This window comes from Xyrauchen texanus, chromosome 47, assembly GCF_025860055.1.
Source record: "Xyrauchen texanus isolate HMW12.3.18 chromosome 47, RBS_HiC_50CHRs, whole genome shotgun sequence".
NCBI lineage: Eukaryota > Metazoa > Chordata > Actinopteri > Cypriniformes > Catostomidae > Xyrauchen > Xyrauchen texanus.
In genome coordinates this window covers 26,403,568-26,421,481 of record NC_068322.1, presented here as the reverse complement: position 1 = coordinate 26,421,481, position 17,914 = coordinate 26,403,568, and the positions used below count along the sequence as shown (strand labels likewise).

The 17,914-nt window shown below is 40.0% G+C and overlaps 1 protein-coding gene across 1 annotated transcript; it reads left to right on the top strand.

The window, feature by feature from the left end:
- The first annotated feature begins 6,748 nt into the window (after positions 1 to 6,748).
- LOC127639058 (uncharacterized) lies at positions 6,749 to 12,086 on the top strand. Its single transcript, XM_052120893.1, has 4 exons — positions 6,749 to 6,873; positions 7,702 to 7,895; positions 8,433 to 8,675; positions 11,918 to 12,086. Exons 1-4 carry the CDS (start codon positions 6,862 to 6,864, stop codon positions 12,084 to 12,086), a joined length of 618 nt encoding a protein of 205 aa, XP_051976853.1. The 5' UTR covers positions 6,749 to 6,861.
- Positions 12,087 to 17,914: the final 5,828 nt, after the last annotated feature.

Below are 17,914 nucleotides of genomic sequence, written 5' to 3'. Positions count from 1 at the left end.
ATTACTATTGTAAATTAATGAGTCCTTTCCTCACACGCAACTGCCTACTAAAAACAAGCTAATAGGCCTACATTCAATAATATTGTAATAAAAACAGCCGCTGAGTTAAATCACTAGACAGAAAGATGTGCGGTCGTTTAAATGTATGGAAAACAAAATGAGATCAATTGTTGTCTAAGGAAAGTGTATTTTTCTGTTGAGAATTATATAAAAGAGACATGAATAAAATGTGTTTTAAACTTTTATACGTCATTTTGAGTTTGTCGCGAAGCTTCATGAACCCAGATTTAAACAGAAGATGGCGCCAGATAGCTGTGGTGTGATTGTGAACCTTGTGACAAAAAATTATTTATGGCCTATGCTTTATGACCTAATTGTTGTGCATTTGAACTGCCCCCCCCTTACCCTCAACACAAGAAATCGTTAACTCAATGTTTTGTTCAGCATATCGGGGTAATAAACATCTGTTCGTCTACTAAAATAAATAAAAATAATCAATAATAGTCTAATTCAAAACAACTAGTGAGTTAAATCCAAGCCAGAAAGCCTTGCATTCGTTATATGGAAAGCAAAATGAGATCAATTGTTGTCTAGTCTAAGGGAAGTGTGTTTTTCTGTTGAGAATTATATAAAAGAGACATGAATAAAATGTGTTTTAAACTTTTATATACGTCATTTTGAGTTTGTCGCGAACCCCAGATTTAAAGAGAAGATGGCGTCAGATAGCTGTGGTGTGATTGTGAACTCATGACACGACATGTAATTTGATGGTCAGGGTGAGTGAGGGGATCCCAGCGTGGGAGATGTGTGAGGAAACTGAGTTAGGGTCGCCGTTATTTTAGCGTCACCGGAATCTCCGAAAAGAACACATCACGACTAATGTTATAATGTTACCTGCTGTAATAGGGCTATTGTGCATGACAGTGGACTTTATTGGTATCAGAATCTGCCAAAGGACATGGACTGATTATTAATTTAATTTAATTTGACCAATTGTCACACATTATACATACATTTCTGCATATACATGGTGAAATTATTTATTTTTCACATATCCCAGCTAAGCTGGGGTCAGAGTGCAGGGTCAGCCATGATACAGTGCCCCTGGAGCAGATAGGTTCAAGGGCCTTGCTCAAGGCCCAACAGTGGTGTCTTGGTGGTGTTGGGGCTTGAACCCACGACCTTCTGATCAGTAACCCAGAGCCTTAACCGCTGAGCCACCACTGCCCTACCTATCCTGGTGTGACTGTGCGGCCGCTGGAATCACCCGTGCCTGCACTTCATACATAGGGAGGGGTCTTGCCGACCCAGGACAAGGGAAGTGTTTTAAATTATTATATGTAACATTGTATGGATGTATTGTCTGTCTCTGTCCCCAGTGCGGGAACTGTATTGGGAAAGGGATCAGGGGAGGGGAGGGTGTTTGCGTCCTATGGGGGTGCGGTGAATTGGGGTAAAACTGTGAATGAATTGAGTGGATCTTGAGTTGGCTGTTGTGTTTTTATAACGTGTGCTGCATCGCAGTATTTGTATTGCAGCCTGGACTTATTAATCTGATGTTTAATAAAGTAAACTGTGTGATTTATCTTCTGGCATTGACAAGTATAGGCCTAATGAAATAACATAACTGTTACACTTGCAAAAGATTTGACAAATGCAATGTGTTTAACAACACGTCTTAAACATGAGAGACAAAAGCGGGTTATAAAAGCAATGGATACATGAGACCATTGAATTGAATCTGAAGCGTTATAGAGAGAGAATGCCAAACGAAGTGCAAGTTCTCGATATGTGACTGATGAAAATGATAGAATTAAACCTAAAAAAAGTACAATGCTCAGAACTATGCAACCAACAAGCAACATCGCATCAACATAAAAGAACAGAGCGACAGAAGTATGCCAATATCAAACAGCTACAAAGGATATAACTATTTCTTCTTTTCGTTGTAAAAAGCAGGCTGAACGGTGTGTTGTTTACACTTTCAAACCATATGTTTGTTTACTTCTGTAAGGGGTTAAACCGTTTCATTAGGTAATACGAGGTTTATACACGTGTATTATTCGGTAGTCAATCTAAAAATATTTTATTTTAAGCCATAGTAAAAAACTCATTACATTACATGTGGTCTTCAGATTTGAAAACACAACCCATTTAAAACAGACCATTGGAGTGGTGGTGGTGTAGTGGTCTAAGCACATAACTGGTAATCTGCTATCTGTTAATCAGAAGGTCGCTGGTTTGATCCCCACAGCCACCACCATTGTGTCCTTGAGCAAGACACTTAACTCCAGGTTGCTCCGGGGGGATTGTCCCTGTAATAAGTGCACTGTAAGTCGCTTTGGATAAAAGCGTCTGCCAAATGCATAAAAATTTAATTAAATTAAAATTAGTGTATTTTGTGTGCAAATGTCACAGATGACACACGTTTGTGTGTGAGACAGCAGCGGGTGTTTAACAAGTGCATTACTCTTTTAAAATGATATTTTTCCAAGCGAATGTTTGGCATTAGTTTAGCAAACACTTTTATTTCACTAAAACACAATAATATATATTTTTTTAGCTATAGCTCTAACAACAAATATCTTACATTTTTACCTTTAACAATGTTTCCAAATCAGTGGATATTGGTTGTGAAGCAAACTCATTCAGATTTTCACTTTTAAAGATAAGGAATAAATGGTGTTACGAAAGATTACGTTTAACTTTAGTTTAACAAACACGGTTATGTTACTAAAATGCAGTAACACATTTAAATGCTAATTTAGATGCATCTTTAGCACAAAGATTCTTAAATGTATTAAAGACATGGAAGTATCTTTCTAAAACGATGTGTAAAGGGCGTGCTGCAAATTAAATCCACATTCACTAGGCAATACAGTATTTTAGCAAACAGGTTTATTTGACTAAAACGCAATAATGTTTTTAAAGAATTCTGACGATATCTTTAATACAAAGATTTGTTACATTTTTAATTTAAACATGAGATTCTAAAACAAAGACTACGGTTATGCAGCAAAACACACATTCACTTTAAATATAAACAAATATTTTAACAAAAATAAAGTTTTGTGTTTTGATTTATATTACTAAAACACGATAAAGCATTTCACGTAATTTTAGATGTATCTTTAACACATGTTGTCTTGCATTTTTACTTTTTGACAAAGAGAAGAAATTGTGTTTTTAAACATTAGGTTGTCTAACACATCTCTAGCAATGACGCTTTAAAGATGCTGAACAAAAACTTTACCATAAAATGTATTTAACATTTTTATTTCAACAATTATCATTTTAAATGAAATACCATACATTCATTGTAAAATGTAACAAAGATTCTTACATTTTTCCACCCAAAGTCTTTCAATCGATACTGAGCTCTTACAGGACGTCAGAGGTCTGGGGTGGGAGGTTTTTCAGAATACGCACACACCCCCCCGATCAGACCTAATGGTGTCTTGTGTAATTCTGTTCAACAAAACAATATGGTGCCATGAGTTTCCTGGTGTTTTATGGTTTGCTTTCATTGAAAAGCATGGTGACAACCAAAAGTGTGAAAGAAGGGAGATAAAAGGGTTTATTTTGTTATAAAAGTTTTTCTTTTTACCCATCAAGTGCTCCATGTAACGTTGTGAAACATGGTAGAGATGTGGTTAAAGAAGTATTGCTCTTTGTAATACAGGCAGCAATTAAATATAATTACTTAAAAGAATAGTAAGTTTTTAGAAATCATTTGCTAAATCAATAGTTCAAATTCAGAGGTTTTTATAGTATGCTGCACACAGTTATCATAAAACTCATGTCAATTCAAGTGTGAACATTTCAAAGAAATGGGGTGCTAGCATACTGGACAACAATCAATTGACTTGTGATATACACACACACAAGATATTTTAACACTTAATTCACACCCTGAAACTACATTCATGGTACTGTTACGTCAGTGGGGTGTCAAACACAAATGCAAAGGCTGAGTTTACTTTGACACTCATATTTTTGGTATTAATTTACTCATTCCTGGATCAAACCCCACACTCAGAAACGTGTACATGTAAACAAAAATGTGTACTGTTGTGATGCCAACTGATCATCGCTTTACTGATTTTTATTTCAAGAAAACCACAAAGTCTACCAATAAATGATGAAGTAACGTGTTTACAGGACTGCATTTACTCACAAAAGTTCCTCTATTGCCACAATTGGATTTTTGTTTGTTGTAGAGTTATCCTCATTTGTAAATAGTTATTTGTTTAAATGTTGCGATATTTTCTAGTTTACAAAGATGTCAGTATTAACACACACACACACACACACTTTAAAGTTAAGTATCATTATAATATCAAATTCACAACGACCAGTCCTTCTATACATTACACTAATGTACATAAGTACATTAACTTTGTAGTACGTTGACTGAACCACAATAAATGTTTCTCCAAACCTGGAATAAAATAATTTGCCAGAGTGCCATTTAAACATCTCATGTTTGACGTAATCAACTAAAGTTGTTTTCCCTGAAGACCCGTAAGAAGAGTTGTTTTTACAGGCTATTTGTTAAAAGAGTCCTGTTGTGTGTAATGGTTGTGTCAGATTATCACACCATACAAACACTCACTAACTACACACATGCACAAACACTGTACTCTGTATACAGATTTTAAACTTATAGCAAAGATTTTAGCAAATAGATTAAAGAAAATTTTTACCTAATAATATTGAAACAAATCAGGCATATGCGATTGAAGGAAGAGATATAACAGACAGTTTGTAGCATAAGGGACGTGGTGAGCTACATGATGGCTGAGGGTAAAAGGGGATAAGTCTGGATCTAGAAAAAGCCTTTGACAGAGTGGAGCATGAGTTTTTATTTCAGATTTTAGGAAAATTTGGGTTTGGGAAGAATTTTGTAAAGTGGATACAAATTTTATATAAAGGGGCTAAAAGTCAAGTAAAGTGCAAGGGGGGTTTTAACAGGGGTTTTTAATAACTCCAGATCAATTAGACAAGGATGTCCGTTATCGGCACAGTTATACAGTTTAGTGGCAGAGTCTTTGGGGTTGGCAATAAGGGCTGAAAAGGAGGTCAAAGGGATTGTTTTAGGAGAGAATGAAGAGATACAAAAAATTTATCAATACTCAGATGATACAACTTTAATAGTGAACGATGTTAAAAGTGTTAGAAAAGCTATGGAATTATTACAAAGATACTGTAAAGGATCCGGGGTGAGAATAAATATACAGAAAATGGTGTACATGAAAATAGGGGAAGGTGAGAATATTGAAAAATTGTTTCCTTTCAAAGAAGAAGAGGGCTTAAAGATTTTGGGTGTAAGAATTGGGAAAAATGAAAGAATGATGAGGGATCTAATGTGGGAAGAAGTGGTTGGGAACATAGAAAGAGTTTTAAGAGTTAACCCTAAAGGGAAAGGTCTTGGTCTTGAATGCTGTTATGATAGCGAAGGTGTGGTATGTGCTGGGAGTCACACCGATGTCAGTATGGGTGGGGAAAAGAATAAAAACTGTAATTTTAAACTTTCTCTGGGATTCAAAACCATCCAAAATAGCATACAAAACGATAATAGGGGCGGTGGAAAAGGGAGGGCTAAGGTTACAGGCCCCAGAATTAAGACAGTTAAGACAGAGTTAAGACAGTGAGAAAGTTTTTAGATGATGAAAATCAGGCAGAATGGAAGAAGATGATGAAGGTGTTTTTAAATAAATGTGGAAATATGGGAATGGGGTATGATATTTTATGTATGAAACTGAAACGACACATGATTACTGAAATACCAGAATTGTATGCAGAAGTACTGGAATCATGGGGTGAATTTAAAAAACATGTATGCATAAAGCCGAAAGGGAGGGTGCAGATTTTAAATCAACCATTGTTCTTAAATGAGAATATTTGATATAAGGAGATAGTATTGTATTTTAAACAGTGGATTAACGCAGGTTTTAAAAGAATAAAAGATGTTTTATATGAAGTAAAAGATGGATTCTTACCTTTTTATGCAATTTTAGATGAGCTGAAGGGGGTTGAAGAGGTAGTTAACGTGAAGGTATTAGAAAAACAATACGAACAAATAAAGGAGACAATGTTTTGAGAAAGGAAAGGAGGGGGATGAAGAAAAGCATGAAAGTGTTTTTAAGGGAAGAAGGAGAAGATGGTCTTTTTAATCGTTGATCTTTTATGTATTTTGATGTGTATTTTAGGAAAGATGCTTTTAAAGAGCCAGTAGCCAAACAATTTTGGGAAAAAGTATTGAACGATTTTGATAAAAGGATGTTATGGGAAAATTTAAGAAAATGGTACATGGATGCTAGAATGGAAAACTTAGACTTTAGTATAAGACATAATATTATATTCTGTTAACTGAAACTGTACAAGATTGGGATGGCTGAAAATTCACTGTGTAAGGTCTGTTTGGCAAAAGATGAGGGGATTTTACACATGTTTTTATCATGTGCAGAGTTGCACACTTTTAACATCATTCACTATTAAAGTTGTATCATCTGAGTATTGATACATTTTTTGTATCTCTTCATTCTCTCCTAAAACAATCCCTTTGACCTCCTTTTCAGCCCTTATTGCCAACCCCAAAGACTCTGCCACTAAACTGTATAACTGTGCCGATAACGGACATCCTTGTCTAATGGGCTATATGCACGGTTACTTCCTGGTTTAGATAAGCCAGCTCAGGCATTTCCGGTCAACTGTCATTCCTGAAGATGTTCTATACGCGCTGCCTGCAGGATCTACCTCGAGTCAACACAAATGATGATTTACACCGCCTGATTCATTCAAATTCAAAGACTTCATCAAGCAAACGTGAAAAGGGATGTATTATATCCAGCTATATCCATGACTACGAAGGTAAGTTAGCAAAAGTACACTATAATTATTTCGTTCTTTAAGCTAGCTATAGACAGCTAACTTAGCTAAAGTTATCGAACGTAAGTTAGCTACTGTTAAGTTGAAAGACCAACGATAGCTTAATGTTAGCATTGGTAAACAGAATATAACCGCTAAGTTGGCAGCATTTAGATATATAGATCTGTCTCCGCTACTCTCCTTGACATAACCTGGCTTGGCACTAGCATAACATTTTGTCTTGCTATGTGGTCCTTGCTTAATTCGTTGCCTCAGTTTCTGACAAGAATAAGGCAGGAGAGGTGTCTGTGAGGGCAAGCTGCTTCAGGTCGATGAGGAAAAAAGAGAGACCACACAACTTGAGTGTAGGGGAATGAGAGCAGGTTCAATAATGTTAATACGTTCTGCTTTCTGGGAATTCCATGTGCCAGTATAAAATAGGCTGAAAAATAGATAGTGACTGTAATGCTATTTGGACCTACAGCCTACTGTTGCACCAACAGAACCGTGCACCAACTAGGGCCTACACTGTGTTTCAAAAAGTATTTTACTCAACAGTACATAGTACACTCTGTTTATTGTGTAGTAGACATCGTGGACACAGGTAGAAATTCCCAGAGAGTAGAGGCAGGTAGGTTGCCAGCATTTGACATTGTACACCGTGAGCATGTTTAAAACGCATAATTAGCTACACTGTGACTCCATGTAGTTCTGTTATTAAATATGTATTTCAGTAATCTCAGCCACTCTCAATACAATTATTTACCTGAATCTCAAAACACATGAGATACAGTATCAATTGATAATTATTTATTTTTATTTTTTTTACAGGTTGTTCTCAAAGACTCTAAACCCATTGAGCTGTTGACCTGTCATTGCTCATGTGTGGCAGGGCTTGCACTATGCAATCATGTTGCAGATTTGCTCTACCAGACCTCACATTACAGCCAGCAGGGAGTAACGGCTGTCCCCCTACTCACAGCTGCACAGGGTCTGAGCTACAGTGGCACAAACCTAGCACCCAGGTGATGTTTTCAACATTATCTGTTTCACTTCTTCCTGGTTATGTCACATTAATCGCATCAATTTTCAAGGCTCCATGCAGCATCCTTCCTTCTGAAAATATGACCATATGAGCTAAACATTTTTTACACAAAGTAAATAAGTTCTTGTACAAATTTCTTGACCGGGCTTTAAGCCTGGTCCAACAAATGAGATGGTGGTGTTGTCAGCTAGGCCAAAGAGAGAAGATTGGCTGAAGTGATCAGGTAATCTGTAGTAACGGGCAGTATGTCTGCTACATGAATTAAAATATGTACTGGATATGTAAAATTGTACTTTGTATTTTTAGACTAGTCTTGATTAGACTTAAGATGAACCTCTAATTGAACTGAATGTCCATACAGAGAGACACACACACACACACACACACACACACAACATCTCTGTAGCATAGAGCTACACAACACTGAAGTAGAATTTGACATGAAAAGCATTAATTTATGATAATAACAAACAGTACCTACATGCTTGTCTAACTGTTCAGTTGTGTATATTTTCAGGAGTAACTTGTACAACGGGGCCTGTGACCGGACCTGTGACCTTCCAGACATGTCAGTTCTGCGTGTGAATGAGATTTACCGAGGAATGCCAAGGGAAACTGCTCCACCCACAACAACAATGGGAATAGCATTTATTAAATGGTTTATTCAAAGAATATTCAGAGATGGGAGAGTCATAAAAACAATCAAACAAAAGGTTGATTACTTTTACCTACCTATGCTTTTGGCTTGTCAGTTTCCATGGTTAACTTTCAATCAGTTTTTTTACAAAGTTCAAATAGTTTGGTTTTCATTACATTTCTTAGCAGTTTTCATGTGCTCACTATTGTCATCTGCCACAAATATATTCTAATAGAACAGAATTCTAGTATACAATGTATACAAATTATGTTATGTAGTTGAACATGTCATCATTAATTTATTAAATTACATATTTTCCTATAAATGTTATTTATGTGAGTGTTTGAGGTTATTTATAGGTCATTAGTACCTAAAATAGTATTGTTTAAATGCTGTTTGTAATGGCCACAATAAAATACACAATGCTTTGGGGAGCCCTTTAAAAAAGGCAGTTACAAACAAATGTAGGTTTATTCACTGAAAGCATGAAACTGAAAATGAGGGGGAAATACAGATCCCTGTATGATGATGTAGAGATGTAAATCCATTCTTTATCATTGAACAAAAGCAGTAGCTAACAACAGTAAAATAGTATCAATACTAAACAGAACTGCGCACTGGTCTTGATGCATACATTTAGACCCAGCAATTTAAAGCAAAAAGCTCTGGTAATTTAACAGAAGGCATGCAACTACATAGAGCTGGTTAATGTTACCAAACATATTTAGGGGGATAACCATGTCAAAGAATTTGTGTTCCTTTAAACGGCGAATAAGGCGCTCATCATGCACTCTCAGATATGCAATAGTCTGGGTCTCCCTGACCTCGTGTGCAGGCATCTGAAATCTCCCAGAAAGAAATGCAGGCCTGTACACTTTACAGGGCACACAGTCATCCTTAAGAAAGCCCAGGGGCGAAAATTTCATCAAAATGTTGGGGGGACAATAAACATAACGATTCTCAAGAGCAATTTTTGAAGGGGACACCAAGGGATTTTTTGTTGTTGCCACGTTTGCATTTGTATTATTTTATTTCTTAAACAATTATTTTAAAAATATATCATATTATTTTCAATACACATATTTTAATGATATTTTAGTGACGTAAGTATTCCTGACTCTTCAAAGATCTGCTTGTCACTTACTGAGCCAGCAAAGAGGGGAGAAACAAAGGTTATAGCACCATGGGGGGCCGTTGTTGGTCGCCGGAGGGGTAAGTTTGAAAACTAATAGCCGAATTGAATTTAGCTGAGGATGAACAATGAGGGACGCAACAGTGCCCAGCTGAAGTCCACTCAAAATGCTGAAATTTAAACGTCTTTTTCATTTCGTTCACTTATTTTTGTAATCGATTTAAACAAGTGAATAACTGTGGGAAAAAAAAAAAAAGATTGATATCGCCTTACAGGCTATATTTACACTGTCTATCATAAAAATTTAATATGCCGCTACAGCAAGTGACGTTTCACCGGAAGTTTTTGAGCTGGCTTATATTATTCCGGAAGTTGTCATTAACGTTTCATGCATATAGCCCATTGATCTGGAGTTATTAAAAACCCCTGTTAAAACCCCCCTTGCACTTTACTTGACTTTTAGCCCCTTTATATAAAATTTGTATCCACTTTATAAAATTCTTCCCAAACCCAAATTTTCCTAAAATCTGAAATAAAAACTCATGCTCCACTCTGTCAAAGGCTTTTTCTAGATCCAGACTTATCCCCTTTTACCCTCAGCCATCATGTAGCTCACCACGTCCCTTATGCTACAAACTGTCTGTTATATCTCTTCCTTCAATCGCATATGCCTGATTTGTTTCAATAATATTAGGTAAAAATTTTCTTTAATCTATTTGCTAAAATCTTTGCTATAAGTTTAAAATCTGTATACAGAGTACAGTGTTTGTGCATGTAAGTAGTTAGTGAGTGTTTGTATGGTGTGATAATCTGACACAACCATTACACACAACAGGACTCTTTTAACAAATAGCCTGTAAAAACAACTCTTCTTACGGGTCTTCAGGGAAAACAACTTTAGTTGATTACGTCAAACATGAGATGTTTAAATGGCACTCTGGCAAATTATTTTATTCCAGGTTTGGAGAAACATTTATTGTGGTTCAGTCAACGTACTACAAAGTTAATGTACTTACATTAGTGTAATGTATAGAAGGACTGGTCGTTGTGAATTTGATATTATAATGATACTTAACTTTAAAGTGTGTGTGTGTGTGTGTGTTAATACTGACATCTTTGTAAACTAGAAAATATCGCAACATTTAAACAAATAACTATTTACAAATGAGGATAACTCTACAACAAACAAAAATCCAATTGTGGCAATAGAGGAACTTTTGTGAGTAAATGCAGTCCTGTAAACACGTTACTTCATCATTTATTGGTAGACTTTGTGGTTTTCTTGAAATAAAAATCAGTAAAGCGATGATCAGTTGGCATCACAACAGTACACATTTTTGTTTACATGTACACGTTTCTGAGTGTGGGGTTTGATCCAGGAATGAGTAAATTAATACCAAAAATATGAGTGTCAAAGTAAACTCAGCCTTTGCATTTGTGTTTGACACCCCACTGACGTAACAGTACCATGAATGTAGTTTCAGGGTGTGAATTAAGTGTTAAAATATCTTGTGTGTGTGTATATCACAAGTCAATTGATTGTTGTCCAGTATGCTAGCACCCCATTTCTTTGAAATGTTCACACTTGAATTGACATGAGTTTTATGATAACTGTGTGCAGCATACTATAAAAACCTCTGAATTTGAACTATTGATTTAGCAAATGATTTCTAAAAACTTACTATTCTTTTAAGTAATTATATTTAATTGTTGCCTGTATTACAAAGAGCAATACTTCTTTAACCACATCTCTACCATGTTTCACAACGTTACATGGAGCACTTGATGGGTAAAAACTTTTATAACAAAATAAACCCTTTTATCTCCCTTCTTTCACACTTTTGGTTGTCACCATGCTTTTCAATGAAAGCAAACCATAAAACACCAGGAAACTCATGGCACCATATTGTTTTGCTGAACAGAATTACACAAGACACCATTAGGTCTGATCGGGGGGGTGTGTGCGTATTGTTATAGTGTTAGTATAGGATACATTGTTTGTTATAGTGTTAGTTCAGTATACATTGTTTGTTACGGTTATTTCATGTATACACCATGTGCTCTTATTAGCCAATCAGATGTGGCTACGTCATTACGTAGGGATTAGTTCTGCTTGTTTACATTTAGCATCAGTATGCTCGTAGGCTCCGGTGTGGATGGTTGTACATAAACCCATCAGCGCTGGGCAAGAGCATAAAACCCCCGTTATGTAAGTTCGCTATGTCTTAATCAGTAAAGTGAAATTACTGAATAGATTCTATTTGTTGTGTGCTTCTCTTCACGCCTCCACGGACACTGAGAAACTAACACGAGAAACACAACAAGTGGTGTCAGAAGCTGAGCGTGATCGACAGTCATCAGCGACTTGTGAATGTTGTGAAGTGCTGGGACATCCTTTGTGAATCGATGTACATTATTATCACTGCCAAACGCTGTTGTGAAGAAGTATTAAAGACTGATTAACCTCGTTTGGTCGCCACATTGAACATAAACTCACGGCAATAAGGGCTGCACGGAGTTTCCTTTTCCCCATCGGAGAGGCGTGGCGCTGGCAGTCTGCCAAAACTAGCTGCTGTTTGCTGCCTGCCAACTTTCACAGACACTACTAAATAGCCCTGCAAATCTACATCGAAGTTCAAAAACCACAGAATATATATATATAAAAAATAAAAAATAAAATAAATAAATACATAAATAAAAAAATCACAATTCAAGCTAAATTGTAATACAACATGGATGTGAGTGAGCCCGAAGTCCAACTTGGAGCATCAGCTGCTTCAGACCCCCCACAATGGCTACAGGCTGTGCTGTCACAACAAAATAAGCAACTCCAACATGCCATTTCGCCTCTGCTCCAAAGATTGGAAGCGACGGAGGCTAGTTTGTTTGCCCTCACGCAGCAGCCTCATACCAGCAAGGTAACACGTGGTCCCCGCCAACATGACGACTCTACCACACTTGCAGCTGCCCCTGATAGAACCGTTATGACAGATGGCGATGCTACAGGGCCTTTAGATGCTGAACAGCTTTTTGCTGCTGAGCTTGCGGTCATTGATAGACATGTACGGAGCCCAGTTACTCCAACTTCCTCCACACCTGGCCCTGATGTGAGACCTAGAAGCCGTGCACAGGGACCCAGCCATTATAATGGCTCTTTCAACTTGGGCCCAAACATGCACACACCTTTAACTCCTGCAGCGCCCAACCATCACCTCACAACCCCTCGTGGTAGAGCTTCAGATGGACCTAAAGCTAAACTTGACACTTACGATGGTAAGGATGACTGGGACTCCTTCATCATCCCTTTTGAGCGCAGAGCTGTCATTTACAGATGGAGTACAGTAGAGAGTGTGGATAAACTCCATGAATGTCTACGAGGAGCTGCTGTTAGATATCTGTGCTCATTACCCGAACACATACGTGAAGATTACTTTCTGCTGAAAGAACAGCTGGCTTTCCGTTTTGGCCAGAAAGAGCCTCCTACCACAGCACGGAGGAGACTTGGAGAACTGCGCCAGTCTAAAGAAACTGTACTGGAGTTCGCAGAGGAGGGTCACAGGCTGGTCATTTTAGCTTATCCTGGAGTTGACACTGAGCTCAGGGAGCAAATTGCTGCTGATGCTTTTCTCAAAGGCCTGCGCAACCAGAAAGTGGCATACGAGGTTATGAACCGTGACCCTGTATCACTGGATGAGGCACAACGGCTAGTATCATCTTATGAACACAATTTCAAAGCCACACTCGGATGAGACTTTGATCTGAAGGGGAGGACACGTCGAGTATCCTGGGCTGATCAAGACATGGACTCTGATGAGGAGCCACTGGCCTTGCAGTCACGTAGAGTGCAGTCACAGCCGGGTTATGTTACACAACACCAGTTGCAAACACTCATTGATAAAGTTGATAAGCTCCAACTAGCCATAGGCCGCCTGCCTCCTTCCTCTTCTGTTGCTCTTCCTTCTGTAAGACCCACCCAACAAATAAATTCCAGTATGGCAGTTCAGTCAGAAAGAGGACGTGCAGCTCAGACCTCTTTCAAGTCAAGCAGATACAGACAGCAAAATGCCAGCCCCACCAGAGCGTCTAGCGGGTCATGGGGCAGTGGTGGCTCAGTGGTTGAGGCTCAGAGTTACTGACCAGCAGGTTGGGGGTTCAAGCCCCAGCATCACCAAGATGCCACTGTTGGGCCCTTGAGCAAGGCACTTAACTCCAGGTTGCTCTGGGGGGATTGTCCCTGTAATAAGTGCACTGTAAGTCGCTTTGGATAAAAGCATCTGCCAAATGCATAAATGTAAATGTAAAATGTATGTTTCCAGTGTGGAGAGGAGGGACATTTCAAACGAAACTGCTCACGGTCCCCCAGTCCATCTACAAGTCCTCCTGCAAATACTGTGGCCAGAATGGAGCCCTCAAATCAAAATCACTCCGAACAGGCAGAGCAGAGTCTGTCTATTGTGCATGTGAGCAGAGCTGAGTGTCGAGGGCCCAGTTTAATGATTTTGCTGACTGTTGATGGCGTACCAGTTAATGCGGTTATAGACACGGGTGCTGAGGCTACAATACTGTCTGAAGAGACGTACAGCAAATTACCCGCTAAATCACCTTCGGGACTGAAAAATGTGTGTCTCCAAAATGCAGAAACTGGAAGGGAGATGTCAGCAACAGGCGGAGTGAAAGTGGAATTCAGAATTGGCACAAAGGTGTTGGAGTGGACAGTATGCATTGCACCAATTCGTGATGCCCTGCTCCTGGGCTTAGATTTCTTAAAAGCTGCTGATTTCACCATACATGCCTCTGGTAAGGTGTTTATGGGATCTGAACTCATGCCAGCCTATATATCCGAAGGCAAGGGCCCAGACTATGCCATTTCGAGAGTGATGTTAGAAAGTGATGTTACTGTGCCGCCAGAGTGTGAATGTTTAGTTTGGGGTGTGGTAGACGAACCAAAACCAGAACTCCCGGCTGTTCTAGAGCCTGTTAGCCTGGCTGATGGAGTGTCTTCAGGCAGCATCATGATTAACATGGAACAGAGGATCCCAGTCAGGCTATGCAATGTCACAGCTTCCAGTAGACCCTTATTACGAGGAGTCTGTTTGGGTGTGCTCATTGAAACATATCCTGATGCTCGAGAGGAGGAAGATAGAGCCTACTTAGTTCCAGGTGACACTCCATTGTATGCAAAAGGCGGGAACTCAGTGCCACAAGATCTTGACAATGAGCCGCCTGATGAGCATGACATAAGGAGGGTGTCGTCACCAAACTCTCTTGACCTTCCAGAGCACCTCAGACAGTTGTTTACTTCTGCAAGCTGAAATGCTCACTGAACAGCAACAAGAGATGTTAGTAGCTTTGCTTAGTGAATATCAAGCAGTTTTTGCAGCAACTGATGATGATCATGGGAAGTTTTCTGCTTTGCAGCACAGCATAGACACAGGAATGTCTAAGCCTGTTCGACAGCCAGTACGACGTACCCCTTTAGGGTTCTGGAATGAGGAGGAAACACATCTTAAGAAAATGCTTGATTCCGGTATTGTTGTCCCCTCAAGCTCAGAATGGGCTTCCCCTATTGTCCTTGTAAGGAAAAAGGATGGGGGGGTTCGCTGGTGCATGGATTATCGCCAACTTAATGATCTTACCTTCAAGGATGCATATCCCCTACCAAAAATAGAGGAATGCCTGGACGTGCTGGGTGGTGCAAAGACATTCTCAACACTTGACCTTCAGTCAGGATATTGGCAGATTGAAATGAATAAAAAAGACAGATCCAAGACTGCTTTTGTGACAAGGTATGGGCTATATGAGTACACCAGAATGCCATTTGGTCTGTGTAATGCACCCAGTACATTCCAGAGGGCCATGGAGCTGGTTCTACGAGGGTTGCAGTGGGACACTTTACTGATATACCTGGATGACATAATCATTTTTGGTGAAGATGTGGAACAGTGTATGGAGCGCCTCGCAGAGGTTTTTCAGAGGTTGAAAAAATATGGACTAAAGCTGAAGCCCTCAAAATGTCAGCTGCTAAAAGACGAAGTCCTGTTTCTTGGTCATGTTGTGAGCGGCGAAGGAATTAAGACCAATCCAGCCCTCATTAGTGATGTTAGAAACTGGAAGTCCCCAACCAGTGTCCAGGAACTCCAGTCTTTCCTGGGTCTGTGCAACTATTACAGGAGGTTTGTTGCCAAGTTTGCTGAAATCACTACACCCTTGACAATGCTACTCAAGAAAGGGAGTCCTTTCTCCTGGGAAGAGGAGCATAGAAAGGCCTTTGAACATCTTAAAAGGAGCCTCACAACTGCACCCATCTTGGTGTTCCCAATTACATCTGGACAGTTTGTCTTGGACACTGATGCGTCCAACCAGAGCATTGGAGCAGTGCTCTCACAGTTACAGTGGGGGGAAGAGAAAGTTATCTCTTTTGCCAGCTGTCTCCTCACACCAGCTCACCAGAGGTACTGTGTCACACGTAAGGAACTCCTAGCAGTTGTCAGGTTCACAAGGCAGTTCCACCACTATTTGCTGGGGTCTAACTTCTTACTCAGGACGGATCACAGCAGTCTAACGTGGCTATACAGGTTTAAGAGACCAGAAGGCCAACTGGCTAGGTGGCTCAAAGAACTCAGTCAGTACAATTTTGTCATCGAGCATAGGCCAGGTACACACCATTCCAATGCTGATACTCTGTCCCGAAGGACTCTGAATGAAGAACCTTGTGACTGTTATCAAGCAGGAAGAGAGCTAGATAGCTTGCCATGCAAGGGCTGTCGCTTCTGCCGTAAGCTCCACCATCAATGGGCCAGATTCGAGGAAGATGTCGATGATGTCATCCCCTTGGCGGTAAGACGCACACACTCCCTTGACCCTCAGAATGAGGGTAGTTGCACTAACACTCCCAGTGACCTTAACGAAGTAGGTGATGACAACTCAGGTCTTTCCTCAAACTGGCTGCAACCGCTAAGTCCAGAAAGTCTCAGGAAAGAACAATTAGCTGACCCAGACCTTTCAATTCTCCATAAATGGATGTCTGATGGCTCTTTACCTGCTAAGGAAGAGGCCATGATGCAGAGCCCAGCGGTTCGCAAGTACTGGCTGTGTTGGTCTCAAGTAGAGATATGGGATGGGGTCCTCTATTACCGGTGGGAGGATGTAAATGGAGGTATGTCATCTCTGCGATTACTTTTTCCTGTTTCCCTGAAGAATGAGGTTCTCCAATCCCATCACAATCCAGCACAAGCGGGTCATGCAGGGGAGGAGAAGACGCTTATGCATCTCCGCAGGTGTTACCAATGGTACAATATGGGGAACGATGTACGCCTTTTCGTCAAGAAGTGCCCACAGTGTAGTTCCTGTAAAACAACCAGTCCAATGGGGAGGGCCAGGCTCCAGAACTACCAGGCTGGAGCACCTATGGACAGACTCCACCTTGATGTCCTAGGACCATTCCCAGAATCCAAGTCAGGCAACAGGTACATTCTAGTTATAATCGATCAGTTACCCGCTGGGTAGAGGCATTTCCTGTCCCTGAACAAGGAGCTGAGACAACAGCACAGAGTTTGGTGTTTGACTTCATATCACGCTTTGGGGCTCCCCTCGAGATTCACACGGACCAAGGACGGAACTTTGAGAGTTCGCTGTTCACAGAGGTTTGTCGCCTGTTACAAGTAACTAAGACCCGGACCACACCATATCATCCAGCTTCCAATGGGCAAGTGGAAAGGTTCAATAGAACGCTCTTGCAGATGATACGGTGTTATGTGGACCAAAGTCAACGAAATTGGGATGAACATCTTCCCTTACTCACTGCAGCGTACAGGAGCACTGTGCATTCAGCGACAGGCTTCACGCCAAATCAGCTGATGTTGGGGCGAGAAGTTTTCCAGCCACATGACATCTGGCTAAGGACGGCTGAGGTTACCAGGGAAGCCAAAGGTACACCTGAGTTTGTCCAAGAACTGCAAGCTAATCTGCAGCAGGCTCATCAAGTAGCGCGCCAGAACTTGCGCTTCGCTCAGACTCGCCAGAAAAAGGTCTATGACTTACAAGCCAGAGAGAAGTCCTATCAAGTAGGGGATCTTGTATCAGTGAGGGTCAGTAACAGGATAAAGGGTTACAGTCCAAAACTCCAACCCCCATGGCAAGGGCCATTGGTCGTCACAGCACGGCTTGGACCAGTGATCTACCGAGTCAGGGACAGACGAGGTGAGAAAGTACTGCATCATGATCGCTTACA

Excerpts from the sequence above, each read along its gene's own strand:
- LOC127639058 (XM_052120893.1), top strand. Across the intron at positions 7,896-8,432 it reads GGCACAAACCTAGCACCCAG|GAGTAACTTGTACAACGGGG; the intron begins GTGATGTTTTCA and ends GTATATTTTCAG. Across the intron at positions 8,676-11,917 it reads TTGGCTTGTCAGTTTCCATG|TAAAGTGAAATTACTGAATA; the intron begins GTTAACTTTCAA and ends TGTCTTAATCAG.